The sequence below is a fragment of the Salvelinus fontinalis genome, chromosome 24 (assembly GCF_029448725.1).
Source record: "Salvelinus fontinalis isolate EN_2023a chromosome 24, ASM2944872v1, whole genome shotgun sequence".
Classification (NCBI taxonomy): Eukaryota; Metazoa; Chordata; class Actinopteri; order Salmoniformes; family Salmonidae; genus Salvelinus; species Salvelinus fontinalis.
In genome coordinates this window covers 4,172,196-4,192,597 of record NC_074688.1, presented here as the reverse complement: position 1 = coordinate 4,192,597, position 20,402 = coordinate 4,172,196, and the positions used below count along the sequence as shown (strand labels likewise).

General features: G+C 43.2%; 2 protein-coding genes across 4 annotated transcripts in view; both read right to left on the bottom strand.

Moving 5' to 3' along the window:
- Nucleotides 1-762: 762 nt before the first annotated feature.
- On the bottom strand, nt 763-9,052 carry LOC129821788 (uncharacterized). Of its 2 annotated transcripts, XM_055879431.1 has the most exons (6): nt 8,717-9,052; nt 4,389-8,193; nt 3,898-4,131; nt 2,777-2,933; nt 1,837-1,963; nt 763-1,621 (listed from the first exon to the last, which is right to left on the bottom strand). In XM_055879431.1, exons 1-6 carry the CDS (start codon nt 8,760-8,762, stop codon nt 1,437-1,439), a joined length of 4,554 nt encoding a protein of 1,517 aa, XP_055735406.1. In that variant the 5' UTR covers nt 8,763-9,052; the 3' UTR covers nt 763-1,436. The 2 variants fall into 2 exon arrangements, with proteins under 2 accessions (XP_055735406.1, XP_055735408.1); XM_055879433.1 differs by lacking the exons at nt 3,898-4,131; nt 4,389-8,193; nt 8,717-9,052 and having other exon boundaries at nt 2,777-3,885.
- A 1,463-nt stretch (nt 9,053-10,515) lies between these two features.
- The window catches only part of ttc12 (tetratricopeptide repeat domain 12), a 37,561-nt gene continuing 27,674 nt past the window's right edge, over nt 10,516-20,402 (bottom strand). For both annotated transcript variants that reach the window (XM_055879429.1, XM_055879430.1), the window contains one exon: nt 10,516-11,002. In XM_055879429.1, the coding sequence (XP_055735404.1) occupies nt 10,933-11,002 (70 nt within the window). In that variant the 3' untranslated portion in view covers nt 10,516-10,932. The remainder of the gene's footprint in view (nt 11,003-20,402) is intronic.

The window sequence follows — 20,402 nt, the reverse complement described above, 5'->3', positions numbered from 1 at the left end:
CCTGAGGATTACCATTGCCCACTTCAAACCACATTGACAATTCTGACCCCACCCTCAACCGTATGACCCGATCAAACAGGAAGTCCATGATCCAGTTATACAGACGTCCTCTAATGCCCAACACACTCAACTTGATCAACAACCCTTCCCTCCACATGGTATCGTAAGCTTTTTCAATGTCAAAATACACAACATTCATCACGCCTTTTATTTTCAGGGCCTTGGCTATCTCTGTACTAACTGCCACCAGGGCATCCATGGCAGACCTCCCTCTGACCAGACTTTGCCTCCGGCTATCCTACAAAAGTACATTTTGGCTACAATACAGCTTGCTAACATACTATTGGGATTGGCTTCTGAACGATCCACCAATGGGATCTGCCAATGATTATTCCAATCTCGCAGAGTCGTAAGAGGCTACCTGAGGGGTGTGTCCATAAATACAAACCTCAGTCAATCCCTAAAACAAGCTCTTTCATGCAAGGAGATTTGATTGGGTAAGGCCCCTGGCTTCTATTCCTCCTTTGCACTCTAATTGGTTGTTGAGTTGGGTACCTGTATCTCATCTACGTGGTGTGCACAGGGACACAACTCTGTTTACGTTCCCAAACACAATTAAGAAGTGATGAATTACGTACCAACACATTTCACATTCTGTTCTGTTGGCAATGCTACAGTGAACACTGTATATGAGCTTTGCATACACGGATATTAATTAACATTTATTCATGCATGTGTATGAAAGGACCAGTCATCCATGCATCTATCTGAGCATTGTGAAAGTTGTTTAATCATTTGAGCTTGTGGCAAATCAGGAACAAATTGTTGTAGCATTTTAGGTAATGTGGTGCATGATGAAGTAGTGCAGACAGTGAGGTTAACAAATTGTCGGTGTAATTTGTGTCTTAGTGAGAGTAGCCAGTGGTCTGTATTGTTTTTAAAAGCAATTGGCCAGAACTGGTATGATAATATGCGTCGTGCTTGAGATGATGATTGAGAATCATTGAGAGGATAATACACTTTTTGAAACAAACAATTACTTCCAGATAGTAGCAGGGTTAGAGGACTTAGTACACGAGACTAGCAATAACAATATGGTGTTTACACAATACGCACATCGTGTTTAAATTCACATGATCATAAAACATTCTTGATCATCAATTCACCTTGAATCACTGTGCACAGTTGTTTGGTGAATTAGCAATTGTTGCCATGCAAAAGAATTGACCAAGATAATCTATTCTGTACATGTGTTTCTGTGTCATATTACTACAGTGTAAAGGTAAGACATTCACTGCGTCGGTGAAGGGAGAGAGATATGGGACCACAGAAGCTCTGCCCGGGTGTCACGTACGATAGGAGTGAATTGGATTGATTCTGGCCAGGGTCTGGTCTGGTCTGCAGGCTGACGTGATTGACCATTGTCTCCTACTTGGCTATGGTAAGATCATGTCTCCTCTACGCAGGCAGCCACAGCACGCTCTGGACTCTGAGTAAACCATCCAATCGGCCCGCCGCCGTCTATAGGCCATCCAGAGAAGCAGCAGTGTCCCCGTTATCAGCGAACACCCCACCACCATCCCCAGTATGACAAGCATAATCTCCATCTCAGCTGCTGTGTCTGAAATTCATACAGTAACACGAGTTGTCACAAATGGCACCCTATTCCCTTTTTAGTGCACTACTTTTGACCAGGGCCCATAGGAAATAGGGTGCCATTTGTGATGCATCCACAGTCTACACACAGCAGGCACTAATTTCCTCTCTGATAAGGATCTTTGGAGCATATTATCAAAGACTGATCCCATTTTATTACTTAGTCGCGCTAATAATTACCCATCTCCCCCGGGAGAGAAGAATTCTCTGCTCCTTTCAACATGGGACCAAAGGATATGCGGTTCTTCAGATTGGTGATAGCCTCTGGACCCTCCTCGGAGAAGAGATCTCTGGGCTGAAGACACCGCTGCAGTTAGAACAGAGAAAAACATGGCGTGTGTGTATGGAAAACGACGAGTTGGGGGAGATAACCGGTAATTACGATGTTTCTGGGTCTCTTTCCAGGTACATAGTGTATTGTACATCATTCCTCTGTTATTAATATGCCTCAAACATGTTGCCTCGGTTGTTGTTGTTTGATATCAATGTCACTGGAAATAAATACTTTTATACAACACATAATTCATCTTCTAACAATAGTGAGGTTTTAGTTTGAAGGCTACATGCAAGGCTATATACCTCAAACAACACATAAAGGCCTATTATCAGCTTGAAGGCTAGGCTAGGCTACAGGCTAAACAATAGAAATTGAGAGAAATGTAGCTTTATGAGCATGGGCCATCTCCAGCTATTCCAATGGGGGGGGGCATCTCCATCTCAGTATCTCAGTAAGTGTCCTTGTTTCCACCAATGGCTCTAAGAAAAGTGAAATAGAGCCCTAGACACCACCTCCCTCCCCTTTCCTCCCCCCACTACACCACCCAAACCCCAACCCTGTCTAGGATCTCTAACCCGTTCACACAATCTCTCCCTGTCGACGTCATACAGTTCACAAAATATCAACACATGCTCCCCCATTTCCCCCACTAAACACTCATCACACAGACCTGTTTCATGTCTCCCCATCCTCCACAACATGGCATTCAGACCTGTGTGCCCAAACCGTAGTCTACCCCACACAACTTCCTCTCTCCTACATCCCATACTCCCCACCTCTTCCTTAACTGACCGGTGCACGCGATAAAATTGCCTCGCCTTACTACTAGCATCCCAGTCTCACCCTCTCACACTCGGTATGGTTCCTGAGGCAGATGCTCAGATCGCAGTGTAGGTATGCCATGGAGTAATTAATCATCTGGAAGAGACTGATGGTGAAGCTGGCGCGTTTTGACAGGATGCTGGGTAACAGCCTGATTCCTCGCGGGCTCAGTGGTAACCTGGAAGTTCACACAACAAATCACAACAACTGTGGGACTGAGAGGGGGGGTTGAGTATCGGTCGACAGTAGCAGAAAAACGTTCACGGGACATGTGATAGGAACAACACTGAACTTTGTTTTGAAGGTCATTTGCTGGTGAGTGTAATTCAAATAGCAAGGGTCACAAATGTTTCCGACAACAGCAAGTCAACACAAAGTAAAGAAGAGTGGAACAATGGGTTTGGTGGTTATCATTGACGTCCTGTTCATATTGATCGTGACGGCCTTGCCATTTGAGGTTATGAGTCTGCATAAATGCCCCCTCTCCTAAAACTGTTATGAGGATGTGTTTATGCGATATGATCTTAAGACAAGTCATTTGATAAAAGCATATTCCGCACTAATTCAGGGATTTATCAGACTTAAAAGATGGATCTTTGGAAACCATAGACTACTCAGCCGACTTCAGAATGGTCTGGGAGCAAACCTGACCGCAAGGAGACATGTTTCCATGTCCTTCAGTCCCCATCCTAACTGGGGGATTAAAAAGACACCCCTCTTCCTTGTCAACACTTTTCCAAGTAAATAAAACCTCCCTGTTCAGTTATAGGCAGTGGTGGTAGTCCACAGCTAAAGAGTTTATTTACTGTTGGTAGACATTGGTTTTTTGCTTGTTTTTTTTTTGCTCTCCGCCCTCTAAGTGTTTCATTTGCCATCCAATCCCAGAAATGCTGCTTAACTGCGATAAGACCATCAGCAAGCAAGCCTTGGGAGGTGCTGTCTATATACGGTGAAAAAAAACATTCCAACATTCAACACATGCCTGCTAACCTGGATCAAGCGGGATTGATTTGATTCCAGGACATTATTTTACTTGATTGGAATGTTAGTCAGCATTGACAGTTTAGTCCCATTCTGGAGCTGTTGGTAGTAGGGCTGCTGGAGATATTCCATATATGAAACACAACAATATGAACACCTACCTGGAAAACACACAACAAGTGGTGTGGATTTCATCAAGCTGAACAGTGGGCGAGAGACAGCAGGACTTTATCTCTAGGTTCACCTGGCTGTTGTTGGTTTTCAGGTTGATTACCACGTGGAGAATCCCCAGAGCCGGGACAAAGTCTCCGGGCAGAACGGCGCGCCCCAGGTTCAGGTTCATCTCGGCCGTGTAGTTGCCAGTGCCACAAATATCATCGGAAATGACCGCTAATCTGAAAACAGATTAGAACAAACACGAAACCTATAGTTAAAAAGCAATTGTAATGAAAATACATGTTAAAAAAAATTATTGGTATTACTGTCTAGTTGCATAGGTATAGGGGCAACTTTAAGGTAAAGTGTTACCACCTATCCAATTTTAATTCAAATAACTTGATTAACTAAATGTTGAACGTTAATATTTGAACGCACTTTTTAATATCATCATAAATTAATTTGTTAAATAAATTAAATATCCTGTGATAATTACCCAGTGAGGAGATCAGGGGAAGATAACCCAATCCTCTGGTGCAAGGCCAATGGATCTGAGCCCCTCCCAGAACCCAGGAGCTTTCTACCAGACTCGTGCGCCGGATTTACTCCAGACAAAGCATGGTCATTCCCGACCCCATTAGTGGTCTGGTTCAGTAGTGCACTTGGCAGGGTGGGTTCCTCGGCCCTCAATCCCATGGTCTCATCAGGTCGAGATTGAGTTAAGTTAATGTGGCTGGTGCCAGCCGAACTATCGGCAGCGAAAGGCGCCGGCCATGTGCTAAACCCAGATTGCTCACTTTTCACTTCATGCACTATTGGAGCCTCTGAAGGGCTTATTTGCTCGTTATCGGCAGAAGCATGTGAGGCATTTGAATGCCGTTCCTCCTTCTCCTCCGAATCTGTAAACGAGTCCCATTGGCTTTGAGACAGAGCGTCGAAAGGCATTATCTCAGAAGAAGATTGCCCTTGGCGATGATGCAAAGCCAGGCCGGCGGTAAGTGGCCCTGTGGGCGAGTAATCGTTGGTGGGTGGACTAGTCGATGTGTCATTATACGGACGAGGCAGTAAAAGGGGAACAAGGTGGCTCCCCTTTAATGCCTCAGTGATGTCAGAGGTCACGATGTCCTCTTTAACAACGTCAAAGAGAGTTGTCGCCGGTCCTACACGCTGCAGATGTTCTCCAACAGTTATGGACTGAGAGACTGAGTTCCCTGATGTTGTTAATGTCGAAATGCTTATGTGATGCTTTCGAGCTGAAACAGGTTGAATTATTGATGTGTGGGAAGTAGATGTCTTTATTGCAATATAAGGTTGAATAGTTGACTGCTCAACTGTGATTAATGATTTTGCAGCGGTAAGTGAATACAGATTTCCAACACTGTTAAGTGCAGAAAATGTTGATTTCACAATCTCTGGAGAGACGTTAAATGTTACATTCACATTTCTGATCTGATTCGGAGGGCCTGGGACTGTGCTTCGAGAGAAAGTCGTCATAAATACTTGTTTTTTACCTTTTGTTGAGTGCCTTTGCTGATTGCTTTGCTTATGTTTTGTTGATGCATTGGCACATTTCGTAAGCGTGACCCTATGGGTAGAGAATTGTTGTGGTTTAGACACAATATGTGGTTTCTTATTAAAAGATACAATTCGCGATAGTGTCTGGCTTGGGGTTATCACAGTCTCTACTGGCATTTTATGACTTGGCGCTTGGCTGGAGAATGACTTATTTTCTTCTTCCAGTGATTCAGAGAGATTTTCAGCCCGATGAATGTCTCTTGCTGTTGCTCCCAACAGTTTAATTAAAAGATGGGAGGGAGGCATGTTTGCAGAAGTGCGTTTTTCCTCTCTAGCCAGTCTTTCAGTGGTTTTCATTATCCCATGGTGAACAGTACTGCTCTTGTCCATTGTCATTTCTGTCACCTCCTCAAGAGAACCTTGAGGCTGAGAGAAGTCAGACTCCTGTCCTTTGTTGTTTTTCAGCTTTAGTATGTTCCCATTTTTCAATTCTTTAGGTGTTTCAAGGTTCCCAGCACTGTCTGCAAAGATTCGAAAGGTGTCACCACTCGACTTGATGTCACCGCGACCTACTGCAAGTCTTTGTTCGGTTGAACTTTTCACGCCGACGTGTGTTGTTGTCGTCATCACGGCGGACACATAAATGTCTAACTTACTTGTGGTTTCAGAAGTCCGTTTGGTGGAAAACGTAACTCCTTTCTCTGTCGTTCTTGGCAACTGAGCATTGACTTTAGCACTTGGCTTCACTGTCTGTGACAAAACAACTGGAGGCGCAGTCCGTTTATCGATACCGTTTACATTGTCGGCACTCTTAGAATATGGCTTTTCGGAACGTGTTCTCATCATAGTTACAGACGCACGTTGCATGTTAGAGACTTCTGGCAGGAGGCTCATAGGCTGCTGCTCTTTGAACAGAACACTGGGCTGTGCTGGCAGGTGGCCAGTGGTACTCAACACAGACATCAAAGATGTCACACTCTCTGTCAGAGCCTGAGAGGCAGGAGGCACTTTGACAGCTGCCGTGGTCTGCCTCGTAGAGCGGAAGGATGCTGTTGCACTTTGGCTTTCGATTGATGGCATTCTCATAGGCAAGGCTGATTCGTCGATGTGGTCAGCGATGTGGCTTTTCGATGTGGTTATTTCACGAGCTTGGCTAAAGAGAGAATTGAACGAGTCTAGCACACCACTTATTATTGATCCATTGTCGGGGTCGTTAGCCATGTTCTGGTCGGAGAGAACATGGACAGAAGGAGATGGAGCATTGGTGAGAGGAATTGTCAGAACTTGCCCAACAGCACGCTTCCCCTCTTCCCCTCTTCCGTCTTCTAAACTAAACTCTGTGTCCTTACTTGTAATGTCAACGCCCGCCAATGTGTGATTGCCGAGAAAACTATGAAGTAAACTGGATGATATGCTTGGTGGTTTTACAGATGAATTATGTTGGATTTGAGAAACCAATTTTGACTGGTTTCTGAGGTTCACAGTCTTCCCAGATATCTTTTCTTCTTTATCTCTCAATGATAATAATAAAGTGTGAAAGATCTCTGAAGTTAAAGGATAAGGCATGGTGGTTGTTGATAACAACCTTTTATCAAAAGCTTTGCTAATATCACTCAATCTGGAAACTGTCATATTTTCCACCTTTGTAGTGAGAAGCACTGTTCTGGTTGTGTTCGCCTCGACTTCAATCGTTCCCGAGTTTGAGAAAGATGTACTAGCAAATGAATCATTCAACATGATTTTACTGAGATTCATTTCAGAGTCTAATGAGGAAAGGGGGGGTACGAACTCATAATCTAGCCCATCCAAAAGATTTACAGAGAAATCAAATGTGCTCTTTTTGGATGTTTTGGCACCATCAAATACTACTGTTTTGTCCTCTTGTTTCTTTGTTGTCACTTCAAATGAGCTCGGCATTGAGGCCTTGTGGTGACTGGAATTTACAGTAAGCATATTTCCATTTCCTCCAAGACTGAGTGAGCTGCCTCGGTCGAACAACGCAGACAGAACAGCCATTTTTTCTGTTGACGATGGCCTTTTTTCTTGCAGGCAATTCAAACACATGTTTGTCATCACGCGCTCTGTAGTCAAAGAGACTTCCTTCCTGTCACGCAAGATGGATTCTGACTCCCTCAATGGATACTTGTTTCTTTCCAATTCCAAAATCCCATTTTCATCTGCGTCTTGGCCTCGTTTTTCCTCATTGTCATTTGACTTGGCCCAGTTATCAATTATGTGAGGACGGGTGGCAGTCACCATAGGTACTCCCAGCCTCCGTCGTGTGGACATAAGAGTGATAGACTCAGCGATTCTTTGATTCCTGTTAACAAGTAGAAAGTGACGCAGCAATTCTGAGGCTTTTTCTTTCTCCACGCCTTTGGACAAATGAGCCACAGGCATCACGGTGCCATTCTTCACCGATTCAAATCCAGCTTTGTAATTAGAGATCAATGTGAGATTTGCTTCAGTGGCCTCAGCTGGCATAGGTAAACCGGAGTCTTCTTTCCAAACAAAGCCTCCAGTTGACGAAGCAGCAATTGCATCTTCAGCAGTTGTGGCGTTCGTGAAATTGTGCCTTTCATGTGGCGTATGGAACAAATCTGTCCCTGGGGATGTACTTACAGCCACAGTCTGGAGGTGGCTATTCTCTGTGGGCATTGTTACTGCTCCGCCATGACCTTTGTTGTTGTGCTCTTTAGACACGGACTCTATTGAGACTGGAACTTCTGCTGCTGCTGGCGGTGACGGATAGGGATAACCTTGCAGGTCTCCATTTTCAGCTTGCACTACAAGGAGATAAATCTGAGTCAATCGTCTTTTGGCTGTCGTGATTTGGAAATCATTTCCATGAAATGAAAATGGTTCATATCAATCAACATAATGCAGAAATGCTTAATCATGCACGCCGAAATATCCAGCTTGGGTTCATTAAGTCGACCCAAACAGATCAATATTCATTACTATGTCACGTTTTTAATAAGAAACTCATTTGGAATGCACTCTAAATTCCTAATGTGTTGTATACTGGAGCAAATAACTAGCAATTATTCAAGCCTTAACAGAGACAATATCATGATTCATCTGCCAATAAGGACACTAGTCTACTGTTAACCTATTAGTAACCTCAGAACAACGGCTGCAGTGAAAATCCCTCTTTAGCCATTACCATGAACTATTACCGATATCTTTTGCTTAACATCATTGCCTTGCAGGGAAAACCACAAGCAGCAAGCAGCAAGGAGCCCACCAACATATAATCAATCAATCATACATATATCATATAAAGGCACACAAAAAGCAAATACATACCTGTGAGAATGAAAACAAATAGCATTAAATAGAAATGACTGCTCATCCTGTTTATACCAGAATAGGTGAATATTCTTCCAAATAAAAGTGTTGCTTTGCAAACCCTGCTTGCTATTAATCCAACACAGGTGGGAGCTGTAGTTTTGTAGATATACAGCCAGTGTGATCACATACGGAGAGCTTTGTCCTCGGCTCATTTCATTTTGATACATGGATTAGATTTCGGTGACATGTACTGTAAACAAGTAACAAGCTCCAGGTCTCCTCTCTCTTCAGTCATCGTGGGGCTGATATGTTAGGATCACTTTCCCTACTGTTGCTCCATTTCTAAGATGGCATTATTAAAGAGAGAGCGAGACACACACACACAACCAGACACACACACAAGCACACACACACACACACACACATTACCCTTTTAATTAAACTCATGGTTGTAATCTTTACATGATTGGCAGTGATGCAAAGCTGTTAACAAGCATGCAGTGTAATGATCCATTTAGAGCAGGGGGTCCTCCATGCCATAGATAGAATATATATCCTCAAGCTGTGTACCCAGTGCCAGGGCTTATAATCACATGAACAGCCCTAAACCACAGGAATATACGCTATCATCCTAATCCATTTTCCCCAAACACATCCAGTATGTTAATGCTCTTTAAAATCAATGTCAAGTGTGAGCATTTCAGCCATTTCCACACATGATTAATATACAGTCACCTCCAAAAAGATAGGCACCCTTGATAAAGATGAGCAAAACATTTAGGAAAATGATGTTATTTTACACGAATACAATTGCTCAGATAAAGAGAGTTTGTTGAACAAGTAATATTTTTTTTCTCAAAAGCATAAGGGTCAAAATCATTGGCACCCCTGTTGTCAAAGTAGTCAAAAGTTTAGTACTCGGTCCAGTATTCCTAGCACGCAATGAATACATCAAGCTTGTGACTACAAACTTGTTGGATGCATTTGCAGTTTGTTTTGGTTGTGTTTCAGATTATTTTGTGCCCAATAGAAATGAATGGTAAATCATGTATTGTTGCATTGATGAGTGATAAACTTACAGAGGTATAAAAATAATAAGGCCATGACATGCTAACCTCCCTATTACTGTTAATGGTGAGAGGTTAGCATGACTTGGGTGTATGATCTTTGTGCTTCTGGAACTTTCTCACTCATCAGTACTCACAATTCATTCAGTATTATTCGTTATCATGGTAGCATCCACAATAATGTAAAGAAACATATTCTATTCTCAATTTATAATAAAAATGACTAAATACTAAACTTAGCAGTGACAATGTTCTCCCCTATCTTTTTGAGAATACAAATATTACATGTTAAACAAAATCTTTCTCTGAGCAATTGTATTAGTATAAAATAATATTCTCAATATTTAAAAAAAATTGAAAATACAAAATAGCTCAGTATTTGTATGATTTATTTGATAAAGTATTTTTTGCTTCTCTTTATCAAGGGTGCCAATAATTTTGAACCCCACTGTATGTTAGGAAATGGCTGAGTGACGTACACTGAGTGTACAAGACAGACTGACCCTGGTGAATCCAGGTGAAAGCTATGATCCCTTATTGATGGCACTTGTTAAATCCACTCCAATCAGTGTAGATGAAGGGGAGGAGACATGTTAAAGAAGGATTTTTAAGCCTTGAGACAATTGAGATATGGATTGTGTACAGTATGTGTGCCATTCAGAGGGTGAACTAGCCAACTTGACGTAACTGAACACTTTGCTAATGTTTATGACCTTGTTTGTGTACAAAATGCAAAGAACAACTAAATCCAATTTAAAATAATGACTTTTTTAATAGAGTGCACTCTACTTAGCTATCCGAACATCTTAAACGCTGTTTGAAGTTAAACTTTACATATTGATTATTACGCCAGCTGGGAGGGAGGAACTTTTTCATTTACTAGTTAGTGTTTCATAACAGAAAATTAAAAACTACATTGTCCTTGGGCAACCTGTCATAATACACAACAGAACACAGGGGGGTACATGGAATATAAAACCGTGCTACAATAAAAAAGGCTTAAGAAACAGCTACTTAAAAAAAAATCCGCCTCGGGATATGTTAAGCGTGATACGCTGAATGAAAGGTGTCATTTCCAAATGGCATATGTGAACTTTCTTTTCACACACACAAGAAAGGGATATAAAAAGACTGGGAGCCTTTTTTGGGGTGGGTTGGAGAGACTCATGTGATCAGCTTCATACAGGAGTGGAGTATCTCCAATCCGTGAAGTTCTCTGAGTTTTGCCATATGCCTAGAAACAAAAACAGACAAGATTCATGTAAGAAAACAAAATGATGTCCCTCTAGGTTGACCTTAGGGTGAACCTATTCTATTCTTTTCTCTCCCCTGAATTGGATGTTGTCATGGGAAGTCAAAAGAGTGACAAAGAGAAACACATGTTTAAAAAAAAAAATTAAGCAAATTTACTGAGAATGAAATACAGAAATGTTAGAATCACCTTTGGCAGTGATTACAGTGGTGAGTCTTCCTGGGTCCTAAGAGCTTTGCACAACTGGATTGTACAATATTTGCACATTATTCTATTCACAAAATTCTCCATGCTCTGTCAAGTTGGTTGTTGATCATTGCTAGATAGCCATTTTCAAGTCTTGCCATAGATTTTCAAGCCGATTGAAGTCAAAACTGTACGCTTTTTATTCAGGACATAAAGGTCCTTCTTTGGGAATTTTTTTGCAGTGTCTGTAAGAAAGCAGACTAAACCATGTTTTCCTCTAGGATGTTGCCTGTGCTTATAACTGTATTCTGTTTCTTTTTATGCTATGAAACTCCCTAGACCTTACCGATGACAAGCATACTCATAACATGATGCAGCCACCACCATGCTTGAAAATATGAAGAGCAGTACTCAGTGATGTTTTTGATTTGCTTTTTGTAATCAGGACAAAAAGTTAATTTCTTTGCCACATTTTTTGTAGTATTACTTAAGTGCCTTTTTGCAAACAGGACGCATATTTTGGAATATTTTTATTCTGTACAGGCTTCCTTCTTTTCACTCTGTCATTTAGGTTAGTTAGGTGGAGTAACTACAATGTTGTTGATCCATCCTCAGTTTTCTCCTCTCACAGCCATTAAACTGTAACTGTTTTAAAGTCACCATTGGCCTCATGGTGAAATTTCTGAGCGGTTTCCTTCCTCTCTGGCAACTGAGTTAGGAAGGACACCTGTATATTTGTAGTCACTGGGTGTATTGAAGTGCAGACCGTGTGAAGTAACAATGTTTATGTAACCACGCCCATTAGACTCACATCGGACCCCGAGTTGATGAGTACCTGGAGAGACTTGGACTGGTCACCCCACAGCAGGGTGGCATGGAGAAGTGGGGCGAGTAAGGGGAGAAGAACAATTATCTTTAAGACCCACCAGAGTACACACTCCAACGAATGAGCTGGGTCTCTTGAAGGGACAGGTAGACACATAATGACCGACAGAACCACAATACAGACAACTGAGTGTTCAGTCTGCGTACGTGTTCGGCTGGAGGCAGCCTAGCCCTACCGAGCTGCATCGGCTCGGGAAGAGGCAACTCAGCAGTTTTCGGAGGCTCTTGGAGGAACTCGGGTAAGCTCGGAACCTATCAGGGACTTCCGTAGTTCATCAGATGCAAGGTGGGATCCTTGAGTGAGCGATTGGGACCGCAATCAGACCCCTTCTCCCTCCTACGTTCCCGTAACCATCCATCGATCCGGATGGTTAAGGCGATGAGTGAGTCGAGCTCCGTCGGTAGTTCCTGGGCTGCAAGCTCATCCATTACCCCCGCCGATAATCCGTGCAGGAATGTGTTGAACAGCGCTTCCAGGTTCCAGCGTGCGGAACTCCACCGCATAGTCTGCCACACTGAGGGAGCCCTGCCAAAGCTGGAGTAACTTCCGGGCAGCCTCTCTCCCGGACACCGGAGTCTCAAAAACCTTTCTCACCTCCACCACGAATACCTCCAGACTGAGGCTGACGGCAGACTGTTGTTCCCACACCGCCGTGGCCCAGGCAAGTGCCCTCCTGGACATCACCATAACAATGTACGCTATCTTCGAGCGGTCCGAGGGGAACGGAGAAGGCTGCAGCTCGATAAACGAGGAAGCACTGGGAGAGAAAGGCCCGGCAGGTTCTGTAATCTCCATCGTAGCGCTCCGGGGGAGGTAAGCGGGGTTCCCGGGAAACCGGGGTGACGGCGCTGCTACCAGCCGGGTTACTGAGGCGCTGGGAGGTTACCATCGTGGTAGGCTGCCTAGTAGAAAGCACACTGAATTGCTCCCACAAAGCATACAATGCTAGGTCGTGACGTTCGGCCACGTCCTGGAACCCTTCCATCAGACCACGAAGCATCTCCTAGTGTGTAACAATGGTGGCTCCTTGGGAGGAGATGGCGTAGCGGAGCTGGTCCAAGTCTGCTGGGTCAGTCATGGCCAGTTCGTACTATTAGGAATCAAGGTAAGACCCAAGTGCAGACTGTGTGAAGTAACAATGTGTATGTAACCACAGGGGCAGGCAAACGACAGGTTAAGGCAGGCAGTGGTCGATAATCCAGACCAGTGGCCAAGGTAGAGGACGGCAAGCAGGCTCAGGGTCAGGTCAGGCAGAGGTTGGTAATCCAGAGGTGGCGCAAAGGTACAGGACGGCAGGCAGGCTCAGGGTCAGAGACAGGCAGTGGTCAGGCGGGCGGGTACAGGGTCAGGACAGGCCAAGGTCAAAAACCAGGATGAGAAAAAGAGAGACTAGGGAAAAACAGGAGCTGAGACAAAGTGCTGGTAGGCTTGAACAAACAAGACGAACTGGCAACAGACAGAAAACACAGGTCTAAATACAGAGGGGATAATGGGGAAGATGGGTGACACCTGGAGGGTGGTGGAGACAAAATACAAGGACAGGTGAAACAGATTAGGGCGTGACACACCATGCTCAAAGGGATATTCAATATCTGCTTTTTTTATTATCAATAAGGCCCTTCTTTGTGAGGCATTGGAAAACCTCCCTGGTCTTTGTGGTTGAATCTGTGTTTGAAATTCCCTGCTCGAATGAGGAACCTTACATATAATTGTATGTGTGGTGTACAGAGATGAGATAGTCATTAAAAAGTCATGTTAAACACTCTTATTGCATACAGAGTGAGTCCATGCACATTATTATGTGACTTGTTAAGCACATTTTTACTCCTGAACATATTTAGGCTTGCCATAAGGTTAGAGCGTATGGCCAGTAACCGAAAGGTTGCTGGATCGAATCCCTGAGCGAACAAGGTAAAAATCTGTCGTTCTGCCCCTGAACAAGGCAGTTAACCCACTGTTCCCCGGGTAGGTCGTCATTGTAATTAAGAATTTGTTCTTGACTGACTTTCCTAGTTACATAAAGGTTTAAAAAAATAAAAGGAAATAAGAAAGGGGTTGAACTCAATTCACATTTCAGCTTTTCATTTTTAATGCATTTTGTTAAAATGTCTAAAAACATAATTCCAGTTTGACATTACGAGGTATTGTGTGTACATTCAGTATTAAGTTATGTTGTTCAATTGTGTTTTAAACAAGATAGAGTTCTGTTTAAAATGTTATCCTAAATAAATTATATTTATTACAAATAAGGGATACTTACTCGCTTATTTCCACTCACAGTATTTGCAGGCAAACGAGAACAGAACAGCATAAGGAATGAGCCAGAGGTTGACACACTACCTGTACGTAAGAGTATTAGGGCAAAGTGAATTTTTAAAAAAGAGTACTTGGATTTTTTGGGGGGGGCACAGAGAGTACTTTAAAAACCTGAAATATCCTGAGAATAAAGTCTAAATAAAATAGTGTGAATAAAGTGACAATATTTTGAAAATAAAGTGGCAATATCTCAAGAATAAAGTGACAATATTTTGAGAATAAACCCAACATTTTATTTTGAGAATGGCTCCCTGTTGCTGTGTGCGTGCCACCGTTAAAATACCTTCATTAGATGACCTGGTGAAACTATACTTTAGAATTGGCTTTAGTAACAATAAAATCCTTGCTCTTTAGCACATACTAATCATATTATTATAAGTATTAGGGCCTGGAAGAGGTTGTGCCAGAGATAGGGTCTTTTCAGGAGGAAGACTTGGATGGTTAAATACATAGGTAGAGATGGGTGGGCTGTGTGTGTATGCAGATGTGTGTGTGTGTGTGTGTGGGGGGGGGTACTACTCTTCAAGCATGGTGATGGCCGCATCACGTTATGAGTAAATACATATTTAACAGGCGTCACTGTACTGCACACACAAACACACAAACGCGCGCGGTATCCCCAAAGCAACACCATTCTAACAGCCGTGGTGCGTTGTCAGGACACCGAATGAAGTTCCCTCTCTTGTTACCGTTACTGGCTGCGAAGAGAAATGGAGTTACATGCATCAGTCCCTTTCATGGAGCCCTTTGATCCCATACGTATGTCAACACCTTGCATCGTATCTTAGAGAGTAACAGTTAGGCCAGTAGCCTATATGTCGAAATGAAGGTTATATATTTGTGTGTAATGGCATGGTGTTCTATGTACATTTCTAATGAAGGCTTCTCCGCAGAAGCGACAGTTACGGGGATGATTTAAAAACAGCTTGATTGCCTTAGCAACATCAGGGAAACTGGGCAGAAGAGAGCGCTGCTTCGAATACAGCAGTTCTGCAACACCTTTGATTGAGCCTCTCATAATTGCCGGCCTCAACATGCGACAGAAAGAGATTCCTGTAACTGTGTAGGAAGCTCTGGGGACAAGTCGTCTGGATACTGAACAGCCAATAAATTGGCCGATGCAAACAGATGATCATCTTTAGCTGACAAAACTTCTTGAGGGCTTGAACAAAAAAAAGAAGCAGATTGCGATTTTGTTCATGCTGGTGACCTTGCATTTGAATTGTGTGTCTTAGCATGCATCATTCAAGACTAAGTTTCAAATGTGTGCGGCGCAAAATGGACATGTAACGCACAATGTCTCAGTCACGACGGTCTTGGTTGGCAATACTCGGTATAGAAAACAGTCGGGCCGGCAACCTGGACCTACAGGCCGTGATGAAAACCGCAAGGCGATGCTGTCGTATTCTGTAGCTACTACAGGCCTCAAGATAGAAAAAAAGAAAGAGACAAGCGCACAAGCAGGAAGGAGGACTTCAGGAGACCAGAGACGTCTCTGAAGTTCGAGTTCATTTCATTTACCTTGAAACCTGTTGAGTTCAACAATAAATAGCGGCTGAATTTATCCTTAAGTCGACTACTTTTTCCCCTCATTGTTAGGCTATTTGATGTGTGATTTTTCATGAAGGTTTATTAAAAGCAGTTCATTAGGAGCCGCATACAATATATAGCCTAGCTGTAGATAGTAGGCTATACTGCATAATAAAACAATCCCTGGTAAGCAAGTGTTTTTGAGGGTGGACTGACTAATTTGGGATTAATAGACTGGTTCTACGCACAACAACGTTCTATCAAAGCTGGGAGAGAGTGTGGGGATGGCTCATGTCATGCAGGGTCAGATAGGCTATACAGGACAGTTGTATATTCAAAAAAGTATTTTGGTACTGTAGCTCATTGGTATGCTGTTGCATCGAAAATGTATTTTACAATCGTCAATGTTTGAATTTCCAACTTTAAATTACAAGTAATTACATTATTCCTGCCAGCCAGCTGTCTAAATGGCAGCATAGCTTTGTGTGTATAACTTTGTGAAATGTTAGACTTAACATGACAAAATGACGACCAAATTGGCCTCCCAATAAACATTTATACATTAGCTAGAGTAAAGCTATGGCTACGTGCCATGGCACCACAGAAAGCCTATCGTCAATTCGTTAGGCAGCCGCATAGACATTTCACAATTTCAGCACCATGGATAAATAAAGGAAATCTGAGGAAAATGCTACAGAAATTCTATCAACACATCTATTGTGCTACACGCGCATCGAGGACTCTGGATCATTGCTACTCTCCCTTCCGGGATGACTACAAGGCCCTCCTCTGCCCTCCCTTTGGCAAATCATATTACACCTCCATTCTGCTCTTCTCCAACCATAGGCAAAAACTTAAGCAGGATGCACCTGTGGTAAGGATTGTTCAACGTTGGTCTGACCAATCGGGAATATTTTCTTCGAGATTGTTTTGATTACGCGGACTGGGAAATGTTCCGGAAATAGTATCGACGTATGCACGGACTCAGTGACTTTGTTCGATTAGAACGTATCCAAACCAAAAAAACGTGGATAGATGGCAACATTTGAGCAAAACTGAAAGCGCAAACCACCGCATTTAACCATAGCAAGGCGACTGGGAACGTGGACGTGTACAAACAGACCAGCTATGACCTCCGTAAGGCAAAGAGGCAAAACGACATTCCATGTACAAAGTGGAGTCGCAGTTCAAAGTCTCAGATACGAGACATATGTGGCAGGGACTCCAGACAATCATGGATTATAAAGGGAAAATCAGCCAGACACGCTAAACACCTTCTTTGCCTGCTTTGAGGAAAACAACATCAAACTGCTTCTCGCGAGAACTGTGTGCTCTCATTCTCCATGGCCGACGTGAGTAAGTCGTTTAGGCGTTAACCCTCGCAAGGCTGCCGGCCCAGGCGGCATCCCAAACCGCGTCCTCAGACCATGTGCAGACCAGCTGGCTGGAGTGTTTACGGACATATTCAATCTCTTCATATCCCAGTCTGTTGTCCCCACTTGCTTCAAGATGTCCACCATTGTTCCTGTACCCAAGAAAGCAAAAGTAACTGAACGAAATGACTATCGTAGCACTCAATTCTGTCATCATGAAGTGTTTTGAGAAGCTAGTTAAGGATCATATCACCTCCACTTTACCCGACACCCTAGACCCACTACAATTTGCATACCGCCCCAACAGACCCATGGATGACGCAATCGCCATTGCACTGCACACTGCCCTATCCCACCTGGACAAAATAAATACCTATGTAAGAATGCTGTTCATTGACTACAGCTGAGTATTCAAAACCATAGTGCCCTCCAAAGCGCATCACTAAGCTCAGGGCCCTGGGTCTGAACCTCGCCCTGTGCAACTGGGTCCTAGACTTCCTGACCCATGACTGATTGGCCACTCACATCGACAACTCAATCATCGAGTTTGCTGACGCCACAACAGTGATAGGACTGATTACCAACAACGACTAGACAGCCTACAGCGAGAAGGTGAAAGCCCTGGCGGAGTGGTGCCAGGGAAATAACCAGAGAGAGCATTCCCCCCAGTCGAGAGGGTCAAAAGATTCAAGTTCCGTGGCGTGCACATCACTGAGGACCTGAAATGGTCCCTCCACACCGACAGCATGGTGAAGAAGGCACAATAGCGCCTCTTCAACCTCAGGAGGCTGAAGAAATACAGCTTGGCCCCTAAGACTTCTACAGATGCACCATCAAGAACATTCTGGGCTGTATCACCACCTGGTAGGGCAGCTATACCGCCCACATCTGCAGTGCTCTCCAGAGGGTGCTGCGGTCAGCCCAACACATCACTGGGTGCACACAGCCTACCCTCCAGGACATCAACAGCACCGGGGGAAAAGGTAGGCCAAGAAGCTCATCAAAGACCTCAGTCACCCGAGCTATGGCCTGTCCACCCCACTACCATCTAGAAGGCAGAGACAGTACAGGTGCATCAAATCTGGGAACTAAAGACAACAGCTTCTATCTCCAGGCCACCAGACTGTTAAACAGTCACCCCTAACCAGCCTCCACCCAGTACCCTGCCCTGATTCTTAGAGACTGCTGCCCTATGTACATAGAGTCATTGAACACTGATCACTTTAATATTTATATACTGTTTGACCCACTTCATATGTATACTGAGTCTAAGTGTCCAAAACATTGGGAACACCTATATAAGAACTGCTGTAAACACGTTCTCTATGAATATACTGTCCGTACCGTCTATAAAAAAACATTATACATACAGTACCAGTCAAAAGTTTGGAAGCACACCTCCTCATTCAAGGGTTTTTCTTTACTTTTTACTATTTTCTACATTGTGGAAATAATAGTGAAGACATCAAACAAAATAACACATATGGAATTATGTAGTAACCAAAAAAGTGTTCAACAAAAATATTTTTGATTCTTCAAAGTAGTCACCCTTTGCCTTGATGACAGCTTTGCACACTTTGGCATTCTCTCAACCAGCTTCATGAGGTAGTCACCTGGAATGCATTACTATTGATAGGTGTGCCTTGTTAAAATTACATTTGTGGAATTTCTTTCCTTCTTAATACGTTTCAGCCAATCAGTTGTGTTGTGACAAGGTAGGGGTGGTATACAGAAGATAGCCCTATTTGGTAAAATACCAAGTCCATATTATGGCAAGAACAGCTCAAATAAGCAAAGAGAAGCGACAGTCCATCATTGCTTTAAGACATGAAGGTCAGTCAATGCAGAAAATGTAAAGAACCAACAAGCGCTATGATGAAACTGGCTCACATGAGGACCACCACAGGAAAGGAAGACCCAGAGTTACCTCTGCTGCAGAGGATAAGTTCATTAGAGTTACCAGGCTCAGAAATTGCAGAGGAGACTGCGTGAATCAGGCCTTCATTGTCGAATTGCTGCAAAGAAACCACTACTAAAGGACACCAATAAGAGACTTGCTTGGGCCAAGAAACACGAGCAATGGACAATAGACAGGTGGAAATCTGTCCTTTGGTCTGATGAGTCCAAATTACAGATTTTTAGTTCCAACCACTGTGTGAGATGTAGAGTAGGTGAACGGATGATCTATGCATGTGAACGGATGATCTATGCATGTGTATTTCCCACCGTGAAGCATGGAGAAAGAGGTGTGATGGTGTGGGGGTGCATTGCTGGTGACATTGTCAGTGATTTATTTAGAATTCAAGGCACACACTAGCATGGCTACCACAGCATTCTGCAGCGATACTCAATCCCATCTGGTTTGCGCTTAGTGGTACTATAATTTGTTTTTCAACAGGACAATGACCCAACACACCTCCAGGCTGTGTAAGGGCTATTTGACCAATAATGAGAGTGATGGAGTGCTGCATCAGATGACCTGGCTTCCACAATCACCCGACCTCAGCCCAATTGAGATGGTTTGGGATGAGTTGGACCGCAGAGTGAAGGAAAAGCAGCCAACAAGTGCTCAGCATATGTAGGAACTCCTTCAAGACTTTTGGAAAATCATTCCAGGTGAAGCTGTTTGAGAGAATGCCAGGAGTGTGCAAAGCTGTCATGAAGGCAAAGGGTGGCTACTTTGAAGAATTTCAAATATAAAATATATTTTGATTTGTTTAACACTTTTTTGGTTACTACATGATTCCATATGTGTTATTTCATAGTTGTGATGTCTTCACAATTATTCTACAATGTTGAAAATAGTTGAAAATAAAGAAAAACCCTTGAATGAGTAGGTGTGTCCAACCTTTTGACTAGTACTGTATATTCCGGATACTGACAGGTGACAGGTGTCTTTTATACTGATAACAAGTTCAAACAGGTGCCATTAATACAGGTAACGAGTGGAGGACAGAGGAGCCTCTTAAAGAAGAAGTTACAGGTCTGTGAGAGCCAGAAATCTTGCTTGTTTGTAGGTGACCAAATACTTATTTTCCACCATAATTTGCTAATAAATTCATAAAAAATCCTACAATGTGATTTTCTGGAT

Coding starts and splice junctions, on each gene's coding strand:
- LOC129821788 (XM_055879431.1), bottom strand. CDS start 8,762: ATGAGCAGTCATTTCTATTTAATGCTATTTGTTTTCATTCTCACAG. Junction 1,964..2,776: donor ACCATACCGAGTGTGAGAGG/GTGAGACTGGGA, acceptor TTCTAACTGCAG/CGGTGTCTTCAGCCCAGAGA. Junction 1,622..1,836: donor TTCTCTCCCGGGGGAGATGG/GTAATTATTAGC, acceptor TATGAATTTCAG/ACACAGCAGCTGAGATGGAG.